At 37.6% G+C, this 20,439-nt stretch overlaps 1 protein-coding gene across 11 annotated transcripts in view; it reads right to left on the bottom strand.

Annotated features, from left to right (window-relative positions):
* ATXN2 (ataxin 2) overlaps positions 1 to 20,439 on the bottom strand; it is a 63,835-nt gene that overhangs the window by 37,006 nt on the left and 6,390 nt on the right. For 7 of the 11 annotated variants that reach the window (XM_067539531.1, XM_067539527.1, XM_067539526.1 and 4 more), the window contains exons 2-8: positions 16,264 to 16,300; positions 14,042 to 14,101; positions 13,181 to 13,252; positions 12,752 to 12,902; positions 6,026 to 6,040; positions 3,252 to 3,376; positions 2,071 to 2,162 (exon numbers count right to left, since the gene is read on the bottom strand). In XM_067539531.1, coding sequence (XP_067395632.1) covers positions 2,071 to 2,162; positions 3,252 to 3,376; positions 6,026 to 6,040; positions 12,752 to 12,902; positions 13,181 to 13,252; positions 14,042 to 14,101; positions 16,264 to 16,300 — 552 coding nt within the window. Of the gene's footprint in view, positions 1 to 2,070; positions 2,163 to 3,251; positions 3,377 to 6,025; positions 6,041 to 12,751; positions 12,903 to 13,180; positions 13,253 to 14,041; positions 14,102 to 14,905; positions 15,485 to 16,263; positions 16,301 to 20,439 lie in introns of those variants that run through there. The other 4 variants (XM_067539528.1, XM_067539524.1, XM_067539525.1 and 1 more) reach the window with 2 other exon arrangements.

Here is a 20,439-nt window from a genome sequence, read left to right as displayed (position 1 = left end):
AAGCATGAGATCATTTCCCTTCCCTTCTTTTCAGTTTGGCAAACCAAGTTTACTCACTAAGCTGCAAAAACGAGCAGCAGCCCCATCCAGCTTTCATTTAACCCCCATCTGTCCTTAACTCATTTAAGAATGCCAGAAACAGTAATAAATTAAATACAGGTTCATATGTTTGTATCAGTAGCACTTGGAGCCCCAATCTCAGTTTGGGTCTCTAACTGTTCTGGGCACAGTCCAGACACAGTGAGTGATGGTTCCTATCCCAAAGATCCTGCAGTGTAAACAGATAAAACAGAAGGTGGGAGAGGATACAGGCACAGACAGCTACAGCAACTTATGCAAGGTCGCTTGCAGGTCAGTGGCAGAGCCAGGAATACAACCCATGTTTCCTGAGCCCCCTTCACTGGATCACAATATTTCTAAAGCAGAGGTTCCTGGGGAGAGGGAGGGGGAGAAGAAATCTACCCTGGAAGGAAATGCAGGTCTTTCACTTACTGGGGATATGAGCATCACCAAGACAGTGTCCATCACTTATCAGAATAGTCTCTCAACAGGAGAGGCACCTCTTGAATCATGGAGAACTCAGCATCTCCTAGCAAAACTGAAAAAAATTTAACCCCTAGAAGGGGAAATTCTCCTAACTATACAACTATCTCTATGAATAAAAAGGGGTTTTTTGTTCTTTTTTAAGAAAAGAAAAAACTAGGGGAACAATTGTTCAAACAACTGTAACGCCATAAGGTAAGTAACTATCGGAGAAAAAGCTAAATGTTACAGAACAGGCACACAGTAGACCCTGTTTCAGGCCAAAAGCAGTGGAGAAGGAACTGAGGGCAGTTTGCCCGCATAGCCCCACACAGCCTCGGCATGGGGAACGAGAATATGTGGGGCACATGCACAGGCTGCACAGGCACTTCTACTAAAAATCACCATCAAAGGTACAAGTGCATCTGAAGTGGAGCACCCACAGGAACACTGCTTGAAGAAAAACTTGTCACTTCCGCAGCAGACACTAAACCAATTAACATCTTTCCCGTCACAAAAACAGAGTGAGATCCTGCTTTCCAATGTACACCAGGGCTAAGATTAACATGACTTGCTCGCACAGCACTTAATCCAAAAGCCATCAATGACAGAGCTCAAATGACCTTAGGCCACAACAACTTTTTTTACATTTTTGACATTGGAGTAAGACTTAAACACCTACAGCACAGGAGACCGGTCCTCCCACCGGATAATTTTGGCCTTCAAATACCTTGGCTCTCTCTCTAGACAAAACAAGCTCGTCAAATGAATGTGGACATCCAGCAGACATTTAAAAAATACGAACATAGATATTATTTTTTATAAAAATTATCCATGAAGGAGTATTGATGGCAACATAAAATGGGGATAGGAGAAAAGGCCTTTTCACAATCTCTTTCAAGAAGAGGACTAGTAAAGGGGAAATGTAGGTGAGAACCAATACATGATTGCCTGGTTGTTGGGCATTACCAAGCTGCCTACCACCTTGATATACGACAGTTTACCAGCACAAGAATTAATCAAATATGCTTGTTGGCATGTAAGTATCTAATTTATGAAGCTTTTGAAGACAGCTGCAAATGTAAAATAAGTATTCAAAAACTCGAACCATACAACCAGACAATGAATCCTTTGACAGACTCCTTTTCTTTTCTTTTTTTTAAATATAAAGATGTTCAACAAACAAGAATTTAGCATGGTCAAAGAAAGTCTGCCTTCTTCCCCTTCCTCCAACTACGATCTCCCACAATTTGGCGGACGAAATATAGAGCCAACTTTGCTTGTGTTGTTCTTGCTGTGATTGGGAAAGTGACAGCCATGACGGCGGGGCAGCCAGGCCAAATCTGAATAAGCAGCATTGCGACCTGGCACGTAGGGATCACACCACCACTCAAATCTGTGACAATAATACGAAGTTGCAGTGTGTGTATCATTTGTATTTATCACTCTAGAAAGTAAGTAAAAATTCTGCATCTTGAGGTAATAAAATTTAGACAAGCCATGGAGAACATTAACATAAATCTAAGAACAAAATACTGTGGAACTTACGTATATGAAGATAAACTGCTGTCATAAGTTGATACCACACCATAATTTTCTTCATTGTAACGAAACATGTCATTAGGATCCCATCCGTTAGACTAGAAGAAAATGTTGGTTTTTCAAAATGACACTGGAAACACATTTCCTTAAAATTTAGGGCTGTTGGCAGAAAGTTTAAACTTTTGCCCTTACTCCTGGGTTTGTCAGACAGTAAAATTATAAATGCAAAACTTTTTTAAATACAGTTTTTACCACATATTTTACCCTTAAAATTCAGTATTGCTGCTAGCGTCTTGTCATTCCTATGTGGCACTATATGATATATTGGCTTGCATTAAGGAAAAGCTTACAGTCCTTTGCAGAAAGTGGCGAACAAATGCATCAATTTCTGAAATATGGAATAATGTGCCTCCCTGTGGCAATTAGTGGAACTTTTCAAATGCACTACCAACACTAGTATCTAACAGGAGACCTTCATTGATCTCACACAAAAGCATTATCATCTCTCTATTTCTTAGTGAAGTATTGTGTGCTGCCGTAATATATCTTTAGTAAGATTTTGTTACTTTTACAAAACATACTAGCTTACTACAATACTTTTATAAATATTTAATACTTGGTGACCCAATAAGGTGGAGCTATAGAAAGAACATGACCTATTTGAATATTAGTGTTCATAAGATAAATGTTCTCCCCAACATCACAGAACAAAGATTTCTTGAACCATATTGTTATAGTCTCCTCTAATCCACAATACTAATTTCTTTATTCTTACATATTACAGTCTTTTTGTACTTTAGTAAAAGAATGCATTATAGCATAAAACTAGTTCTTATATCATACACAACAAATCAAGACAATGTAATATATGTAGAAACTCATTCAAGACCAGACTCCATCAATTAATTCAAGACCCAGAGAGACACTGCTTTGGCACTTCAATTAAACACCACCACAGTGGGTGTCCAAGATTCAGTTATTCCTTTTAAAACTGTAGGGAAAACTGTGATATCCATTGGCAAATGCTGAATTTTCATGACAATATACGTTTACACAATATAACCACGCTACTTAAACAATTTAGCTTCAACTAGAATTCCATTCTAGACTGAAATTAAGGGACACCAGGGGGCAAAACAACTTGTTTTCTAGAGAGATTTCAACGTATGATAAATGAGTTTACTTACAACATCTGTCTCTAAAGCCTCAAGCTCCTCAGTGGTGGTAGTTTCTCCTCCATCCCAGGGTTCAAGGTCCTTCTCTTTGTGCTCACCATTTACTTTAGCACCAATGGCTGAATCAGTGAAAGCATCTACAATGGAGATTCACATTTGGTTAAATAAAGGAAAACACAATACACATAAATGTGTTTGAGGAATAACCAAATGTAAATGCATTATAAGCAAAGTATACTAGCATGATCCAAAACTGTCAAGAGTTGTTATATTGAGAATAAATTCAAAACTAGGATATTTTAAGACATCTGTTTTTGAAAGTGTACAACAGTATACAAAATCTGATTTAGTTATGATGCAATTACTTAGTTTCATGCCAACATACTGAAAACTGAATGACAGGCATCAGGAAACAGTTATCATTGCCTCTTATTTAAGAAAAATCAAAAAGCACTAACTAACTAGGACTATGCCTTTAATCATATTCGTTATTACTTCAAGAGAGTATCATCACTGTTCTGAGAGAAAATATTCACTGATGTTCGTAACACTACTTGAAAAAAAATGCTGTTGCATACAACTATACTCTAACACAGTGGTTCTCAACCAGGGGTACAAGTACCCCTAGGAGTACAGAGACATCTTCCAGGGGGTACATCAACTCAACTAGATATTTGCCAAGTTTTATAACAGGCTACATGAAAAGCACTAGCAAAGTCAGTACAAACTAACATTTCATACAAACAATGACTTGTTTATACTGCTCTATATCAGTGTTTCTCCACCTGGGGGTCGTGATTTACTTTATAATTATATGGTAAAAGTGAGAAAGGAAGCAATTTTTCAGTAATACTGTGCTGTGACACTTTAGTATTTTTATGTCTGATTTTGTAAGCTAGCAGTTTTTAAGTGAGGTGAAACTTGGGGTACACAAGACAAATCAGCTTCCTGAAAGGGGTACAGTAGTCTGGAAAGGTTGAGAACTACTGCTCTAATATATCACAGACACCAAGAAACACAAGTAGATTTACTCACCCCTATGCACAGAATGTCTAAGATGAGTCTTAAATTATACCTCCCCTCTTTGACTCAATCCCAGTTTCTTCCATTTCAATGATTCCTTGACATCAGTGTTCACACCTTTACAGTCTCCATAAAAGAGCCCTGCAATACTTGGAATTATCCATTAGCTTAATATACCAGTTCAACAGTGTGAAGTTGCTGAAAACACCTTTTTCTAGAAGTTTCTTTAAATAGCAACTTACCCAAATTACTAAGATTCAGAAACACCCTACTCACTTTCAACACAACTACAAAACTAGAAACATATGAAACTATATTATAAACATACCACTAGCCAGGTGTACTAAGCTACTCCAGTCAGTAATTGTATCATGAACTTTTATTTGCAGCTCATATATGTTCTATTCAAACCAGATTGTAGGAGTACAATTGCAGGCATATTAGAATAATTAAATAATTTATTTAAAATCATGATGCCATTCAGTATTAAGGAAGCCAAGCTTTAATATTTATAAACAATCGAACAAGCTCAAAGGTGCCTGCAGATTCTTAAAGGTTTTTTAAAAAGGGAATTACTTTATAACCCGATTTTTTCAATTGGTAAATGGCTTTTAGTCTAGTTTTGAATCAGAACTATACACTTTTCATTACAAACACACAGATCGAAATAAGCAGGCATTTTGACAGTAAAATCAGGGTTTCTCTTCAGATTTTAGGAAAAAGTGGGGAGCAAGCCATCAGACTGTGCCAGAAGTGGAACAATCCAGCTTTAATTTATTTTGGCAGTGTCTGAAATTGTATTGAAGAGGAAAGCACACTGAAGCCATTGTGAGAAGAGTTTACATTTATATAAGAGATTTACTTGGCCACTAATCAGCTACATTTCCTCTGCAATCACTGAAGACATGTTTTAATTAAGGCTGTCAACAAAGCCTAACTATTATTCCTGCTTTATCCAGTTTCAGAGTCAAAATCTGTGCTTATATCGCCCCAATTTGTTGCAGCAATCACTGTGTAATAACATTCAACATTTTATGTCTTATTAAATACATACTCAGCTCATATATGGCATAGCAAGACCAAATAGAGGATACTTGTGAAGGATTAAGCATAAACATCTTTGTTAATTAGCAAATACGGTGTAAAAATTAAAGAATATATATAAAAGGTAAGAAGACAATTATATTAGCGTAACATGAAAGTTACCCTGAAGAACAGAGACCCATTAAGGATAAGAAAAGAAACCACATGAGAGGAAGATACCTTGATGGGGCCACGTCACTTTTAGGGCTTGTTGTGTGAAAATTAGTATCAAGTCAGCCTGTAAAATGTGTTGCAGAGGCTGCCAATGAAAGCAGTGATAGCACCTATCTTGTTGAAGGTTGGCATTTTTAGTGAGGTTATACTATAACCTGTTTCTACCACCTAGATTGTGCCTGTAAAGGCATTTGGGCTACTTGTAAGCTGTTCTCAAACAGAGCAGTTTATTTAGTGCCATACCACTTCGTAGTTTTGATACAATATTTGCATACTGCAAGCAATTAAAATGAAATAGTTAAAATCAAGTTTCTACAAGGCTCAAAACAAAAAAGAACGAGGTGTAAAATATACTGAAAATGATTCTGTGAAATTATGCATGCATGTTTTATAGCGCCATAAATGTGCGAGCAAAGGTATTCAATTTCCATTACATATTACAGTAACAAAAGCATTATGAAAAGGCAAGATGCAGAAACACAGAGTGACTGCCAAAAAAAAGTTACCTGTTTCTGAAGGAACTACAAAAGATATGGAAAGAGAAAAAAATTGAAAATCAGATAAAAATACACATTCAATTTTTCAGGTGTTTCACATTACATGGTTAAATTCAGACATGGTTAAACTTCCTTTATTTTGAAGTCATGATCATAAATCTTTATGAATCCTTTCAGTTTTGAAAAATATGACAGCCTCATTCAAATTCACAACTCCCTATATCCACCCATTCTGCCTTTCAAAAGCATCTCAATCTATTCTACAAATTTCCAGGATAAGGAGTTCTGAAAAAAGCATTTAACAGCACCAAGAAAAAAGATTAGATTACTTTCTACTTGTAGAATATGTGAAAAATAACTTTCAGTGTTTATCACTATTGGTAAAATACAATTTAAGTGTTACATCAACCCAAAAATTAAACAGTAACAAGAGAACACACAGCTGTTTTTAAAAGGCAGGGTATTCACTTGGGATGTCTGTATTTACCTATAAAGCATTTTTATAGGCACAGAAACAAAGTAGCAACCTAATGCTGGGAACTCAATTGCCTACTCACTCCTACATTTGTATGAAATACAAAATGTATCCTCTCAGATCAAGACATTGACTCCAAGAGTGAGTTTGGCGATTGTTTAGCCAAGAGGGAAACTCGGTTCCAAACTGCATCACAGCAGCAACTGGAAAAGTCTTTCCCAACAGAATAAGGTGAGTCTCAGGTAAGACCGTATCCAGGTAGAGAGGAAATTACAACTTTTTGCATGTTATTGAGACTTCTAGTATTTAAGAAGTGGCCTCAAGACAGAATGTTGAAGTATGACACTTACAATAGTGTGTGAATAAATACTACCTGAATGGTATTTTATCTATCTTGAACACTCACTCGATATTTTTTGGGGGGAGACAGGGCTAGGGCGGAGAGAACACACACAAACTTTGAATGGATCTCTAAAAAAAGCTACGAAGATTTAAATCAAGTGCGAAGAGAAAAATATATTGTCTCTGATGAAGTCTACAGAACTAACCAGCAGCCTCTATAATCTATAAAGCACATAATTGCTTAAAAATAACAACATATAGTTGTGTACAGTCACCCTATCAAATACTATGATGAAGCACGGCGAAGCACTGCTGTTTTCACCTATGCCTCACGTTGGACATATTTTCAACAAGTTACAGAGCACGGCTCCAGAAGCTTAACCATCAGGACAGATCTCAACTGCAAAACATGCAGTCATCCTTACCGCATGTATATACTGAAAAAGATCTGACTTCTAGTCACATGCCCTAATCACATGTGCAGCCTCCAAACAAACTTTAAAAGTATCAGAAGCCTATTCTCTCATGTCATTGTTTCAGAGAGAGAAGGTCAATTGATGTCACCTGACTCCTTGCAGAGAAATCCCAACAACATGCCATGCTCCCTTACTTCACTGAAGACTGCCTGAGATCTTTGACAGCCTAGGTTACTTTTGACAGCCTAGGTTACTTTAGACAGCCACATGGAGAATATGAAGGATTAATCTAAAAGCTAAAAAAGTATACAAAGGGCATTGAGATAAAAGAGAAAAAAAAAGGTAAAGCAAACAAGGTGAGTTATCCAAGTTAATGAGCAACTGAATATTCTGGAAAACCAGAGAAGAAAATAAAAAATTGCTTATTTTTGATGAGTGTTAACAAGGAAGATAGTTGAATACGCAAAGTGCTGCTACAAATGTCAATCTGCAGCATGGTAACAGATAGGACTGTGAAACATACTTAGCATCTATTGTATATGGTGCTTCATGAACTATTTTCATGACACTCTGCAAGATAGCCAACTCCTCAGTCAGTCCCACTTTATACCTGGTAAGACTAAGGCAAAAAGATTAAGTGATGAGTAGCCTTAGGCAAGTGAAGCCAGTAACAGCTGGAGTTGTAACAGTTCCTTGCCATCCCATGCTGCCTCTTTGACCGGTTGAGGATTAAGAATCTTAACCAGGAGGTTAGTGTTTGGCGTTCAAATCCTTTTCCTTCCTGTTTTGAATCCTGCCACTGAGCAGCAAAGAATCTTAATGGCATTCTTTTCTCTACATGGCAAAACTGCATGGTATGCAAAGATAAGAGATACATACATGTTCTGAGAAACTTCAGATTAACATGTTCTTGAACAAGTTAAAGACAAGCTTGTTAGAGTGACTAGCGAGTCACCACTGATAAGCATGAAATGTTTTGTTTGCTCTTTTTTTCATGAGTAAGTATGTTCCAAGTTGTTAGATGTATATTCTAATTATTGCCCCATAAGCATGATTGGGAGGTTCAGATTTTACTAAACCAGTGCGGTTTATAGTCCAATGATGTTCAAATTACTTCTCAAACTGAAACCAAATTTAGTTTTGCTTGTAGTGAATCGTGGTTTTACCTTAAATGTTTTAAGAGTAACAACTCTAATTTGTATTGTTCCTGACTACTACTGACTTGGGAACATTAAAACAAGCCACCCTCACTGCAAAATTACATTTCTTTCCTTTGTTCGCATTATGCTTACTGCCATTCCCCTGCTGACAGAGGTGGTCTGGAAGGATGCCACCTCCACCATTACAATCCCCCAAAAGAACTTAATAGCTATTTCCCTTTGCTTTTTTATATTTTAGACTGGTGGTACTAGCTCGGATTTACAGCACTGTCAAAGTACAGTGAACAAAACACTGCAGAATCCTGTGGTTGGACTAGTAGGACCAACTGTCTTGAATTATCTTCTCAGCCACATCTGAGCCTTGTTCCAATTTAAACCACATGAGAGCTGGTTTTGCTAACTGGCATTTTAAATCAAGACAGCTTTTAAAACTACAAGAAATGCTGGAAGGGCCTCACTCTGCTGAGCCATAAATGCAGGATAGTGGGCAGCTGCTGAGAAGTGTCATGGGACTGGTCCAGTGATGCTGAATCTAAGTGCTCTGAAGCCTGCTATCCTTAAACATTTAGGAATAGACAGTTACTTGATGGTCACCTATTACTGAAGTTCTGTTTTGCATATTAAGGGCAGGATTTTACGCCTTTTGCTTCTACAGGCATAACTTGTACCCCACACTTGGCAGGTACTTACACCTGCAAGTATGCTCCCTTTAAACAGCGCAACACAAGTGTGCATGTTAGTAATTGCACTCACAAAACCTTACTGGGGCTAATGGATATTAGGGGCTAAAATTCTCTCTCACGTGTTGCACTAGTCAACTTTGCTTAAAGTAACTGGAACTAAGGAAACTTTATTTAAGGACATGTGACAAAGGCTATGAATTAGTTCAACTATCTTCATATTTATATATTCATTTACAGATGCTAAAAAGGGAAGCAGCCTGATTATCCTGAGCTGCCCAGTTAGATTTATTCATCAGGCTACCCTCTCAGAGTAAGGTCCTAATCCTGCAATGCAAAGCCCTAGCACCAATCCTTTCGCCCACACAGAGTTCTACTGTAACCAATGGGAATCCACATAGTCAGAAAAGTCCACATGGGCTGATACAGACGCAGATTAAGGCCCATATAGCCTTTTTAAAAATAAACTGGTAATGAGCCCACTGCAACCAACCTCTTGCCTTTCTTCCCCCCATCAAATGTCTGTAGGCACTCTTCTCCACTGCACAGTCATTTCCCTTAGCCACTATGATATACTAGAAGGTGCCAGATACTAGAATTATTGGGCACTAGTAGTGTACTAGAAGAGAGTTATTTTAACAAGTGTGATCTATTGGAATTATAGGGAAAGGAAATTATTTGCCAACAGAGCAGACGACAGGCTTTTACCAAATAAATGGGAGGGAATCCTGTAGATGAAGAAGAGAATATGATAAGTCCACTTGGACTCTAGCTTTTGCTACTTGTCTAGGCCCTTAAGACACCATTTATCAAACACCACATCTGCCAATGGCAAAGCATTCAGCCAAGGTGACAGTTTCAACTGGCTCTTTCAGTGAGGATTCCCCATTTCCAGTCAAGAAACCTGCCTGGCTCCAGTAGAAAGCCTTGAAGAGGACTAGAAATGGACTGAGCTGTCCCATTCTTCCCCCTCCAATATCAGCTTGTAGTTGAGTCAGTTTCTGTCCTATCCACTTTCACAGAAAGAACCTTCTGTTGGATGACTGGTTTACGACATAGCAAATTTAGAGATAATAGCAAAAGCCTCTTCACCATTCTCAGATCTGTGGACCATGGTCTTCTGGGCTACTGTAAGGCTCAGAACCATTGTTTATCTGCACTTCCAGATCACAAAACTTCACAGCAGCAGAACAGAATATGCATGTACAGAGGCAAAAATCACAGGATTGAAGAGGAGACTGGCTTTTACTGAATCAGGATACAACTACAGAATTTTAGAATGAATATCCTATGAAGGAAACATTTGTCTGAAGCACTCCTCAGAAACCTATTAGACCCCTGAACACTTTTTAGACACTACTCTGCTACATGCATAGGCTTCCAACCGAGCCTGATCTGCCACACAGCTGAGATGCCACCTGAATGAAAGGGCCATTTCTTTTAAACTGTGCTGCCTTTCACATGCTACTCTGGCCAGACTGTCCACTGACTAATTACTTCACAGCAGACAGCTCTTGAGGGCCAGGCAGAACTTTAAAAACTTTGTTGGCTTCTGGACATATTCTTTTGAAATCTACAGAATTTAGTTGCGTGTGATGTAAAACACAGCCAATGCTGTCAAAATTAAGTAGTCACCACAATGTATCCATTTCCAGTACAAATGCTAAAGGGGAGAATAGCTTCCCCCAAGAAACTCTTACCTTTAAACTTTCACTGTGAACTGCAAGTGCCTTCTGACACTACAAACCATGAAAACCCTGAAATTATTATGTTTATTATTCATCTACTTATTTTTTAAGGAGTTTCCTACTTCTTTCAAATTTTGAAAGTGTGATCAGGAGGTTCACTTACTCCTACAGATACCCATCCTGGGTACTACTCCTCTTGAGACACCATGGAGAGGTTATGACTATTCCACTGCAGGCCATCAAGCCTTGATACCTTCTCTGATCTACCCTGCTCCAAATCTCTACAGGTTCATCCAAGTTCTCAGAGGTAAATTCTGATCTCAAAGTAGTTTAATCTAGTATTTCCAAAGTTTCTTTATTCTCAAGAGATTCTATCCAATAACCACATGTAGCAGGTGACCTTTTAGTCTTGGCAGCTGCTCTTCCTAGAATGATGAAAGATACCCATCAATGAAGGATATCTGGAAGGAGAGAGGGAGGGAGAGAAGTAATAGAATCTATCTCCCTCTGCTTGCCGCAACCTGCAAGTGTCTGGACTGTTAGCTTGAGGGCCCAACTCTCATTTATGCTCTGGCCACTTTACATTGATCTGGAACTGTAAAGTTGCCTTTGTGTAATGAAGATCAGGCCCAGAGCCTAGAACTTGGACTTAAGCTCTGTACTTCACTACCCCTTGTGCTTGGACTATGTTCTTCCCCTAAGAAGGTAGGGCCTTTCAAAAGCCTGGAATCAGTAAACCTCCATTCTTAGGATTAACATGGTAGGTCAGAGGACATGAAATCAGATTCTCCTGTTATGTATTTTCTACATCACGGATGTATAGAAATCCAATGTCTGTATGGTCTCTTCAGCAATAAATCCCAGGCTGTTGTGGCACAAACATCTAGTCTACTTTGGTACTTGTTGAGGCCTGCCAATGTGCACGCTATGCAGGTGGTGCACTTGTGGTTTTGTTTCACAGCACAGAAAGGAATAAAATTTCCTTTCTTCTTTTGTGGTCCAACAAAGTGGAGACTTGTTAAGCAAAGATAGGAGACCTTAGAGATTTGCTATAAACAGAGAAAAACTCTTCAAAGGAAGCAGAACTACCTGACCTATGAATATCTTAGACACAGAAAAATAAGGGTCTTGGAGGCTGCACAGTAGAAAGCGAAGAAAAAGAGACAAAAATTCTATGTGACAGGCTGTCAGCTGCCTGATAGCCTATAAAATGATTAACCCTCTTTGGCAGTTATAGACCAAGCCATGACTTGAAATATTAAAAAGTCACTTTTGTCTCTGTTCCCACGGGGTTCTTTTGTATTTTTGAAAGTCTGAACTATAAAGCTGTATGCAGTTGATAAGAAATAAAAAGTGAGTTATTTATATAGAGAGAGGTGGGTACTTCCTAACAAGAACTCATGATCTGAGCTTTTTACTCTCCACTTGTTTGCAGCAGTTTTTAGGATTTTGAAAAGGGACTTCTTTCAAAACAAGCATGTTCAGAGACAAATCCTAATTTCTGACTAAGAGGACTTCACATGCTTCAAGTGCCTACTAAAGCAAATGCAAACAAAATATCCACATTTGTAAGAAAATCTAGCAATTTCTGTGAATAAATTACCCCATTTTCTAGAGAACCTAGAGCTTCACATTTGTTAATACTTCCAGAAGTTAACTTTTCAGACAGCACAAAAATTACTGGCAATGTTTAGCCAAATTTTAAATCTAGGTGCCTAAAGTTTGGCTCCAAAATATATATATTTAACCACCTAAATAAAACTGGCCTGATTTCAAAAAGGTACAGAGCACCTGCACCTCCTACTGACTTAAATAAGATCTACACATGCTTCGGATTTCTGAAGCATCAGTTAAGGCCACTTTTACATATGGCTTTCAGAGCCTAACCCAAAGTATCAAGGTTTAAAAATGTTTACCTATATGATGTAAAGCTATACCCAATTTTAAAAAGCCATTTAAAATACAGAAACATACCTCTCCTTGCATAATTGGTATCCGTATCTTTAAATTGCACCATAACAAAATCTGAAGACTTGAACAAGATACTCTCTACTATGTCCTCTCGTTTTGGCCCCAGACTGGATTCTGCAGTTTTTCGATGAGCAGCATCAAGCACTAAATCACACTAATATTAAAAATACAAGTGAGTTTAATTCAATAATAAATATTTTGAATATTGAACACTCAATTACATGTTAACCTACACGAGATTTGCAGTAAGTATTAAGCAAATTTCAAATAGTGAATAACTTCATGAAACAAAACTGCTTGTGGCAATTCCCAAACAGAAAGAGGCTAGATCTGAATAAACTTATTAAGAATTATTTGCTTTACTCTAATAAAGAGTAGTAAATCAGTGAGCTTTGCAGAAAACTGATTAGAGAGAAAAAATAAGCAAGTTACCTTAGGACTGTAGGTTTTAAAAACTCCTTCATATACACCTCCATTTTTCACTTGTACTTCACATTTGGATCCCTAAATTGTGAGATTTTAAAAAAGTTAATAAAACAAAGAAGCAGTCTCACTCTGGCATAAAGACTGTCAAGTGATATTTGAACGTTTTCTTCTACCCTTGTGTTTTATGTACTTAATGTGAAGGGCTCAATTTTCAGCCAGGCTGCTACCCAATCACCATTTCCATATATTCACAAACATGCGCCAATACTTTGCAGATGCAAACACCTGTGTGCACCAAACAGAGTTTGTCCTAATGGGGTCTGCAGGTGTCAATTCAAACATTATGACACACAAGTGTTACAACTGTTCAAGTACACATGCAAGTTTTTGCAAGTGCAAAGTGTGCGCACATATACGTGCATGCAAGGGGAGGGTGGAGGCTGAAAGCTTACCCAAAGTATCTAGCAGAAAGAATGTAGGACTGCCTGGGTGATTCACTTCTTACTTTCACCATGTCAGCATTTTCCTTAAAACATAACTTTTTTGGTGTGCTGTATTCAGACTTAAATGTTTTTTAAACTGCCATTTGTTGCACTCATTCAAAATCTATCCTACGATGGCAAAGTCAAAAGAAGCAGGGTGGTGGGAAGAAACATACCATACCCATCATAAACAACTTGCAACCTTCTAAATTAAGAAAAAAAGAACGGTCACCACTGTGGTTCTTCATGGTTAAATCTTGGCACAAGATATCCGTTATTCTAACTGAAAGGCTCTCAATTAAGCTGCAGTTAGTTTAATATTTTATAATTAATTTTGTATCAGTATCTCTAGAGAGGTTTACTCTCCTGTCAAATGACAACTTACAACAACTGATGTAAGTATGTGAACCATTCTCATGTTTGCATAGATGCCATCAAAAGAAATCTGAAAGATAAAAATGCCTGTATCAGAAAGCAAAAAAGCAGAACCATTCACCACAACAATTCAAATGAGGTTAAGGAAGAATTCCCAGCTTCAAATATTACAAGCTTAATATGGTGCATACCAGTTTGTAACCGTGTGCCAATCAAATACCTTGCTCAGGGCTTGCCAACATGAATTTAGTTAGCAGCAACCTGGGGTTTGAATCTACTCGCCCGCTGCACACCGCTGACATGCACTAACAGTTCCTCAGTACACTCTGATCTACTCTTGGTTCAAAGTAGGGTAGATCAAAGTGCACTAAGAAACTGTTAGTGTGTAGCAAGCTAGCATGGGGCAGATTTACACCCCAGCTTCGTGAGAACTACATACTCTGCTGACAAGGGTAAAACACACAATTCATTAATTCATAGGTCACTAGCTGACTCAATGCCAACAAAGGAATCCAGTCTCTTCATCATTAAAAAAAAAAAAAACCTTCAAGCCCCTCCAGTTTTAGACTACAGGCTGTTGGTGCAAATACCTCAACTGCCACATAAGAAAGAGAGCTGTTTTAGCTAAAAGCCTGTTGAAATACCTTCCCACCTGCCCCCTCATTTTAGGGACTAGCTAACAAGCCCAAGTTACATAAATTCATATTAGCAGCAGGTAAAAGCATCAAATTACAAAATGCAAAGACAACTACAGAACATATTCTAAACAATCAAGACTAGCTTTACAATGGTATCAAGATCTAAGATCCTAGGCTAGGCAACCCCACCAAATATCAACCAAGATGCTAGATTTGTTGGATTTGCACTTGCATACATTAAGTGATGAGAATGTGCGCATGGTGCGACATCTCTCCTCTCTCCCTGCCAGCTTCATTCTTGTAAGCCAACGGATGCTGAAACAGATGAATACTCCATCATATTTTGAGCCTTTCAATTGACAGCATCTCTTTTAGGCTGTGTCAAACTGTTTAGCTTAATCCAGTTATGCTTATGTATTAAAGTACATGTTTTGTGACATCACCCATTGTTCTTAGAAACCATCTTTAGTGGTTCATACTTCAGTATTTGTTAGTGTGGGTGATTTAAAGACATCACACACTTAAAATATTTTGTTTAGCTTTAGCCTCCCAGACAATGTATATGAAGTTTGAAGGGACAAGGGAAATGTGTGTGCTTTACTGTTACTGTACTATGAAGACACTTTTCTATCTGTAAAAATGATGAAATGGGTATATCCGTAGCCATTTCAAGTTGTCCCCTCGCCCTACAAAAAATTAAACAGTGTAGTTGCTCTTAAAGGCTAGCATCTTATCAAAGCAGGGGTTGGTCCTGCTTTGAACAGGGGGCTGGACTAGATGACCTCCTGAGGTCCCTTCAACCCTAATCTTCTATGATTCTCTGATTGTAAAGTTACACACACACACACTCTTTTAGGGAAGGGCTTAACAAAGGTGTCTGAAGCAAGGTTTAACACAATTATTGTTTCGTTAGAACACCAAATATGTAAAACTATATATTTATCTATGCTAATTTGTAGAACATTTTTCAAAGCTGTATGGAATTTGAAATAACCAAAACTAAACTCCCAATTTATAAGAGAAATTAGCCCAACCTTATCAATGGAGCCAAAACATTTTTTACTTTTGTTCAACTCAGTGATGTCTTGTACTATCTTTAGTCTTCTCCACTTAAGGGAGGGATTAATGTTACAAGCCTCAAATAGGAACAAATAAGTAGGCATTGCCATGAATAACACCTATACATGTACTACTGTGCATGTGTATGGTACAGTTGCCAAGAATACATAAAAAAAATAGATCACAGTTCAATATTTTGTAGGTAAGTGCTTTGTTTGGGAGACTATTAGTATTAAATGAATGCAAGGCCCTGAATTTCTATAGAGTCACTCAATGTTTGACCAAGTGTTTTCCAACAGTCAGTCTGTGAAAACGGCTAGAATATCCATAAAGGTACTAAAACAAAGAGAGATTTGACAATTAAGACATGTCACTGTCTGATATTCTCAAATTACCTATCAACGCTGAAGCCAAATATTTAAATATTTAAGTCTCTTTCCTGAAACTGGAGTTGAAATTTTCAAGTTATTAGATATTAATTTATTTCCATGCAAATCAAAATAGTACTATAGGAAACAATTAAATATGTACTTACTGTAGGCTGAGGCGGCCCTTTGCCACTGCTGCGACCTCTGAAATTATTAAATGTGTATCAGATTCAATAAAACAAGACAATAAGGTTGCTGAAATTAGACATCTCTTGAACTCAAATATTCAGGGAAATTGCCTGAGAACAGAAAACCTACCCAAATTACAGATGTTGAGGAGAAAAATCAATCTCAAAGAGCAAGTGTTTTATCCCAATAAAGTTTCCCTTACATATTTTTAAAAAGAACAAAAGCAGATATAACTGTTAAAGTTCTTGTAACATTTTCCTCTATCAAGGGAAAAACCTAATTTAAAAACATTTTATTAATCTTCAAATGATATCATTTCTACATCTACAACAGACCAAGGAACACAACAGTGAAGGAACACCTCTCAAGCAATTTCACTTTAAAGACTTGTTACCTCTTAAATGCTATCCCTTTTCATATTAAAGTTATCATGTCTTTATGACCAAGTGCTATGTGTCACAAAGGTAGTTCATCTGATGTTTCAAGTTATGAAGTCAAGTACCACTGGAGAGTCATAACTGAGAACACTAACATATATGTCTAGAAAGAGAAGTGGCAACTTTAGAAACAAATCAGTAAATAACTGGGAATTATAGCATTTTTATTCTATTAAAAGGTACGGATACTGCTGTACTCTAGAATAAAGCATACAAATATTACACATGTACCTAAGACTGTAAAAATGTTTTTGTAGTATTTAATACAATTTATTTTGGAAACAGTATAATCACAAAATGCATGTGCATGTGAGAACAATGTTATGACTTCATGTTCAGCCATAACTTTTATATTTCTGACTTCAGACTTTTAATTTCATAACTTTAATGTTACATAATGTCAGATTTTTTTGCATTTTAATTTCATCATCTCGTCTCCCCCCATTCCCAAAGACAAATTCTGGGGCTACTCAGATTAGAGGGATTTGAAAGGCACCTGCTGTCTGTGGCACTCCCAAACTCAGAAGGGGGCTCTTCATTCTAACATACATACAGCTTTCAATCCTCAACCTGTTTCTGCACAGAAATCTGCATGAGGTGAGATATAAGCTATGAAGACACTGTTAGTAAAAAAATAAATTGGAACGCTTAATATTAAACATTTTGCAAAACATGAGTTTTTAAAATGCTTAGAACTTGTTCTTCTATAAATAAAAAAGGATCTGAATAGCCATCCTGAAAATCTGGTACTACAATATTGGGCAGTTCATAATTTAAGAGCCAGAAAGCAACTTGATATACTTAAAAATGAGAGAGAGACTTTTTCACCCTTCCAGATCTAAAACAAAATCTGAAACAGCTGAACATTTTTTCTTCAAACATTTACAAAAATAAAGGCCAAGGTCAATTACAGAAAATTTCAAGCCCCAAATTAAATCTTAAGCAATTCAAAAGAAGGGATTATGAAAGTGTGTCATATCTGTAGTGGACACTACCAGAACCTGCTGTAAGGGAGAGTCTATGTTGCACTGGACCTGCCTAACAGTAATAAGAACTTCTATAAGTCCCTTTCAACTACACTCAAATCACTTTACGAAGTGATATAAAGCAAAAGATGTTAAAGTGTAGGGAAAGAGCTACATTTCCAACATTAAGAATAAAGTTCATTGTGAATATTAGCACTTCACAGTTCTTGTGTTTACCTTATATAGAGCTTCATAAAAAATGTGAAAAGAGAATCTGCAAATATTTAAATAAGGACTTGTCTACATGGGGAATCTGGCTGGAATAGCCACATGAGGAGGACATTCATAGGGCTTGTCTACCCTACAGGGATTACAGTGGTCTAACATAGTAGCGTAGTTATTCCTGATAACCCCACAGTATAGCTGCAGCTTGCAACAAAAGGGGTTTTCCATTGTTGTAAGTATCCACCTCCCTAAGGATGGTAGCTAGGTTGATGGAAGAATTCGTCTGTCCACCTACCTGCATCTACCACAGGGGTTAGGTCACCATAGCTATGGCACTCAGGAGTATAACTTTTTCACACCTCTGAGCAATATAGCTAAGCTAATCTAAATTTAACTGTAGACCAGTCCTTATTCCAAATCAAGGGTCTCAATGCAGTGAGTTATTCCAGAATTGCCATGGCACTTAAAATTTACACCGTCTTCCTCCAGAATAACTTCCCCATGTAGAGACAAGCCTTAAGTTCCTAGTAGCAATTTAGAGGTACAAGCATACAATTTTCCATCTGTCTTATGTATTCCATATTTGGCATAGTTTAACATTTTGAAGAATGAGATGTTCTGCAGTGGAATATATTGTGTATGTTGTACAAATATATTTTTCTGAATCATATTAATAGTTCAGTGATTGGAATCTAAACTAATACATCAGAAATATCTGAAGGGTTCACATAGGTAAGTAATGCTGAACTGAAAACCTTGATTTGCTCAAAATGGAAATGAAATTTTGAAATAAATAACTGAGCCCCAAATGGCTTTAACTGTATATGTTTGCTTATTTGCAAGCCAATTAAGTATTTCATTTTCAAATGAGAACTTCTTTACGCTACTGGGAAATCACAGCCATAAAAGCCATTCCCCAAGTCCTAACTCTTGAATTTCCCACCCTCCACTACAGAATACCACTTTAGGCTTTACATACTAATTCACTAGTCAGGGCATGGTCTTACTCCCCAACATGTAGAGTTAGACACTACTTGATGAGTTTCTGATCTATGTCAGATTCATACTCCACAGAATGTAAAACTAATGCAGCACTGTTTTGGCAAGCCTGCACTGCCTGAAAGGCTACACTACACGTGCTACCATGGCACAGCTGCAGCTACATCTCTACAGTGCAGATACTTACTATAGTAACAGAAGTTGCTGCAATAAATCAGCCTCTCAGAGGTAGTAGCTAGGTTGACAGAAGAATTTTTCTGCATGTACCATGGGGGTTACGTTGACCTAACTACATCACAGAAGGTGTGAAATTCTTCACAGCCCTGAGCAATGCAGCTAGGTCAACCTACGTTTTAGGTATAGACCAGACCTTATATGTGAACTGTCCCTGGGAATTTCAAGGGGAGGATGGGAGGAGCTTTAAGCTTAATAATATCACTTTAAAAGCCTTTAAATCACTTAAAATTTTTCAATTCAGGTGGGCAACTGCATACATAATTTAAAAATTATTTTAAGTACATGCACTGTGGCCTGCAATGTACTGGAAGTCAGATTAGATTATCATGATGGTCCCTTCCGACCTTGAAATCTATGGGTCTATGTTAGGTCAATTGCTCATGTAAACACACAAAAGGCACAAATATTGGTGGTCCGACAAGTACCTGGAATCACACATTTCTGTAAAAGTGATACTGATTGCAAAAGTAATCAAGTAACTGCTCACGAGTAGGCCTGCAGGTTCATTACTGTGATAAAATGTCACAGATACAATGATTTTTCTGTTTGTCCATGACTTCTCTTTGTATTTACAAGAAGGGGAACAGGAAGGCGCTGAACTGTCGGCAGTCCAGTTTAAAATATAAGCTTCTTGAGGCATGAACTTCATCCTCCTTTGTGTTTTACACAGCCTCACGCATACTGATGTTCCATAATTAGTAATAAAATACAGGTCATTCAGAAGTCAAGCTACCAAATTAGTTTTCAGAAGTCTAGTGAAACATCATAAACCAGGGAAGTAAACAGAAGGTTATCTGCATAAGTTTGCTGCCTCTTCATTAGCATCACAGTTTTCTGCAAAATGGTTCCCCATACTTTTGAGTTTTGGTGCCAAGTAGCTGACTAGGTCAACAACTTGTCAAAACTACATGCTGTGGCATGGTGCTAAACTGAACCCTTCATGTTCCTGTAACACAGAATCATCCACCTGGGCCTCATGCAGAAGGCAGTCCTCTTGCTGAAAAGTGACTTAATCAGAGGTGGGTGCCCCATGAAAGACACTGTAGTTGAATCTTCACTCTGCTTTATTACACTAATGTTTTGTTTAGACATTTAACTTTTAAACATTACAGAGAAGTCAGAAAGCTGACTCAACTAGCCTCCAAGCAGACTAGAAACTGTCTTGGAAATTCTTCACTGGACTGCTATGCTGTTGGTATCAAGAGTCATTTCAATAACTAGATGACTTCAGCACTAGATTTAAAAGTGACCACCACAATTGAAAAGATTAATTTTATTCTAGTGAGAAGCA

This window comes from Emydura macquarii, unplaced genomic scaffold (assembly GCF_026122565.2).
Source record: "Emydura macquarii macquarii isolate MOO-44397 ecotype Brisbane River unplaced genomic scaffold, CSIRO-AGI_Emac_v2 contig_554, whole genome shotgun sequence".
NCBI classification, from domain to species: Eukaryota; Metazoa; Chordata; order Testudines; family Chelidae; genus Emydura; species Emydura macquarii.
This window is presented reverse-complemented; position numbering and strand designations above follow the sequence as displayed.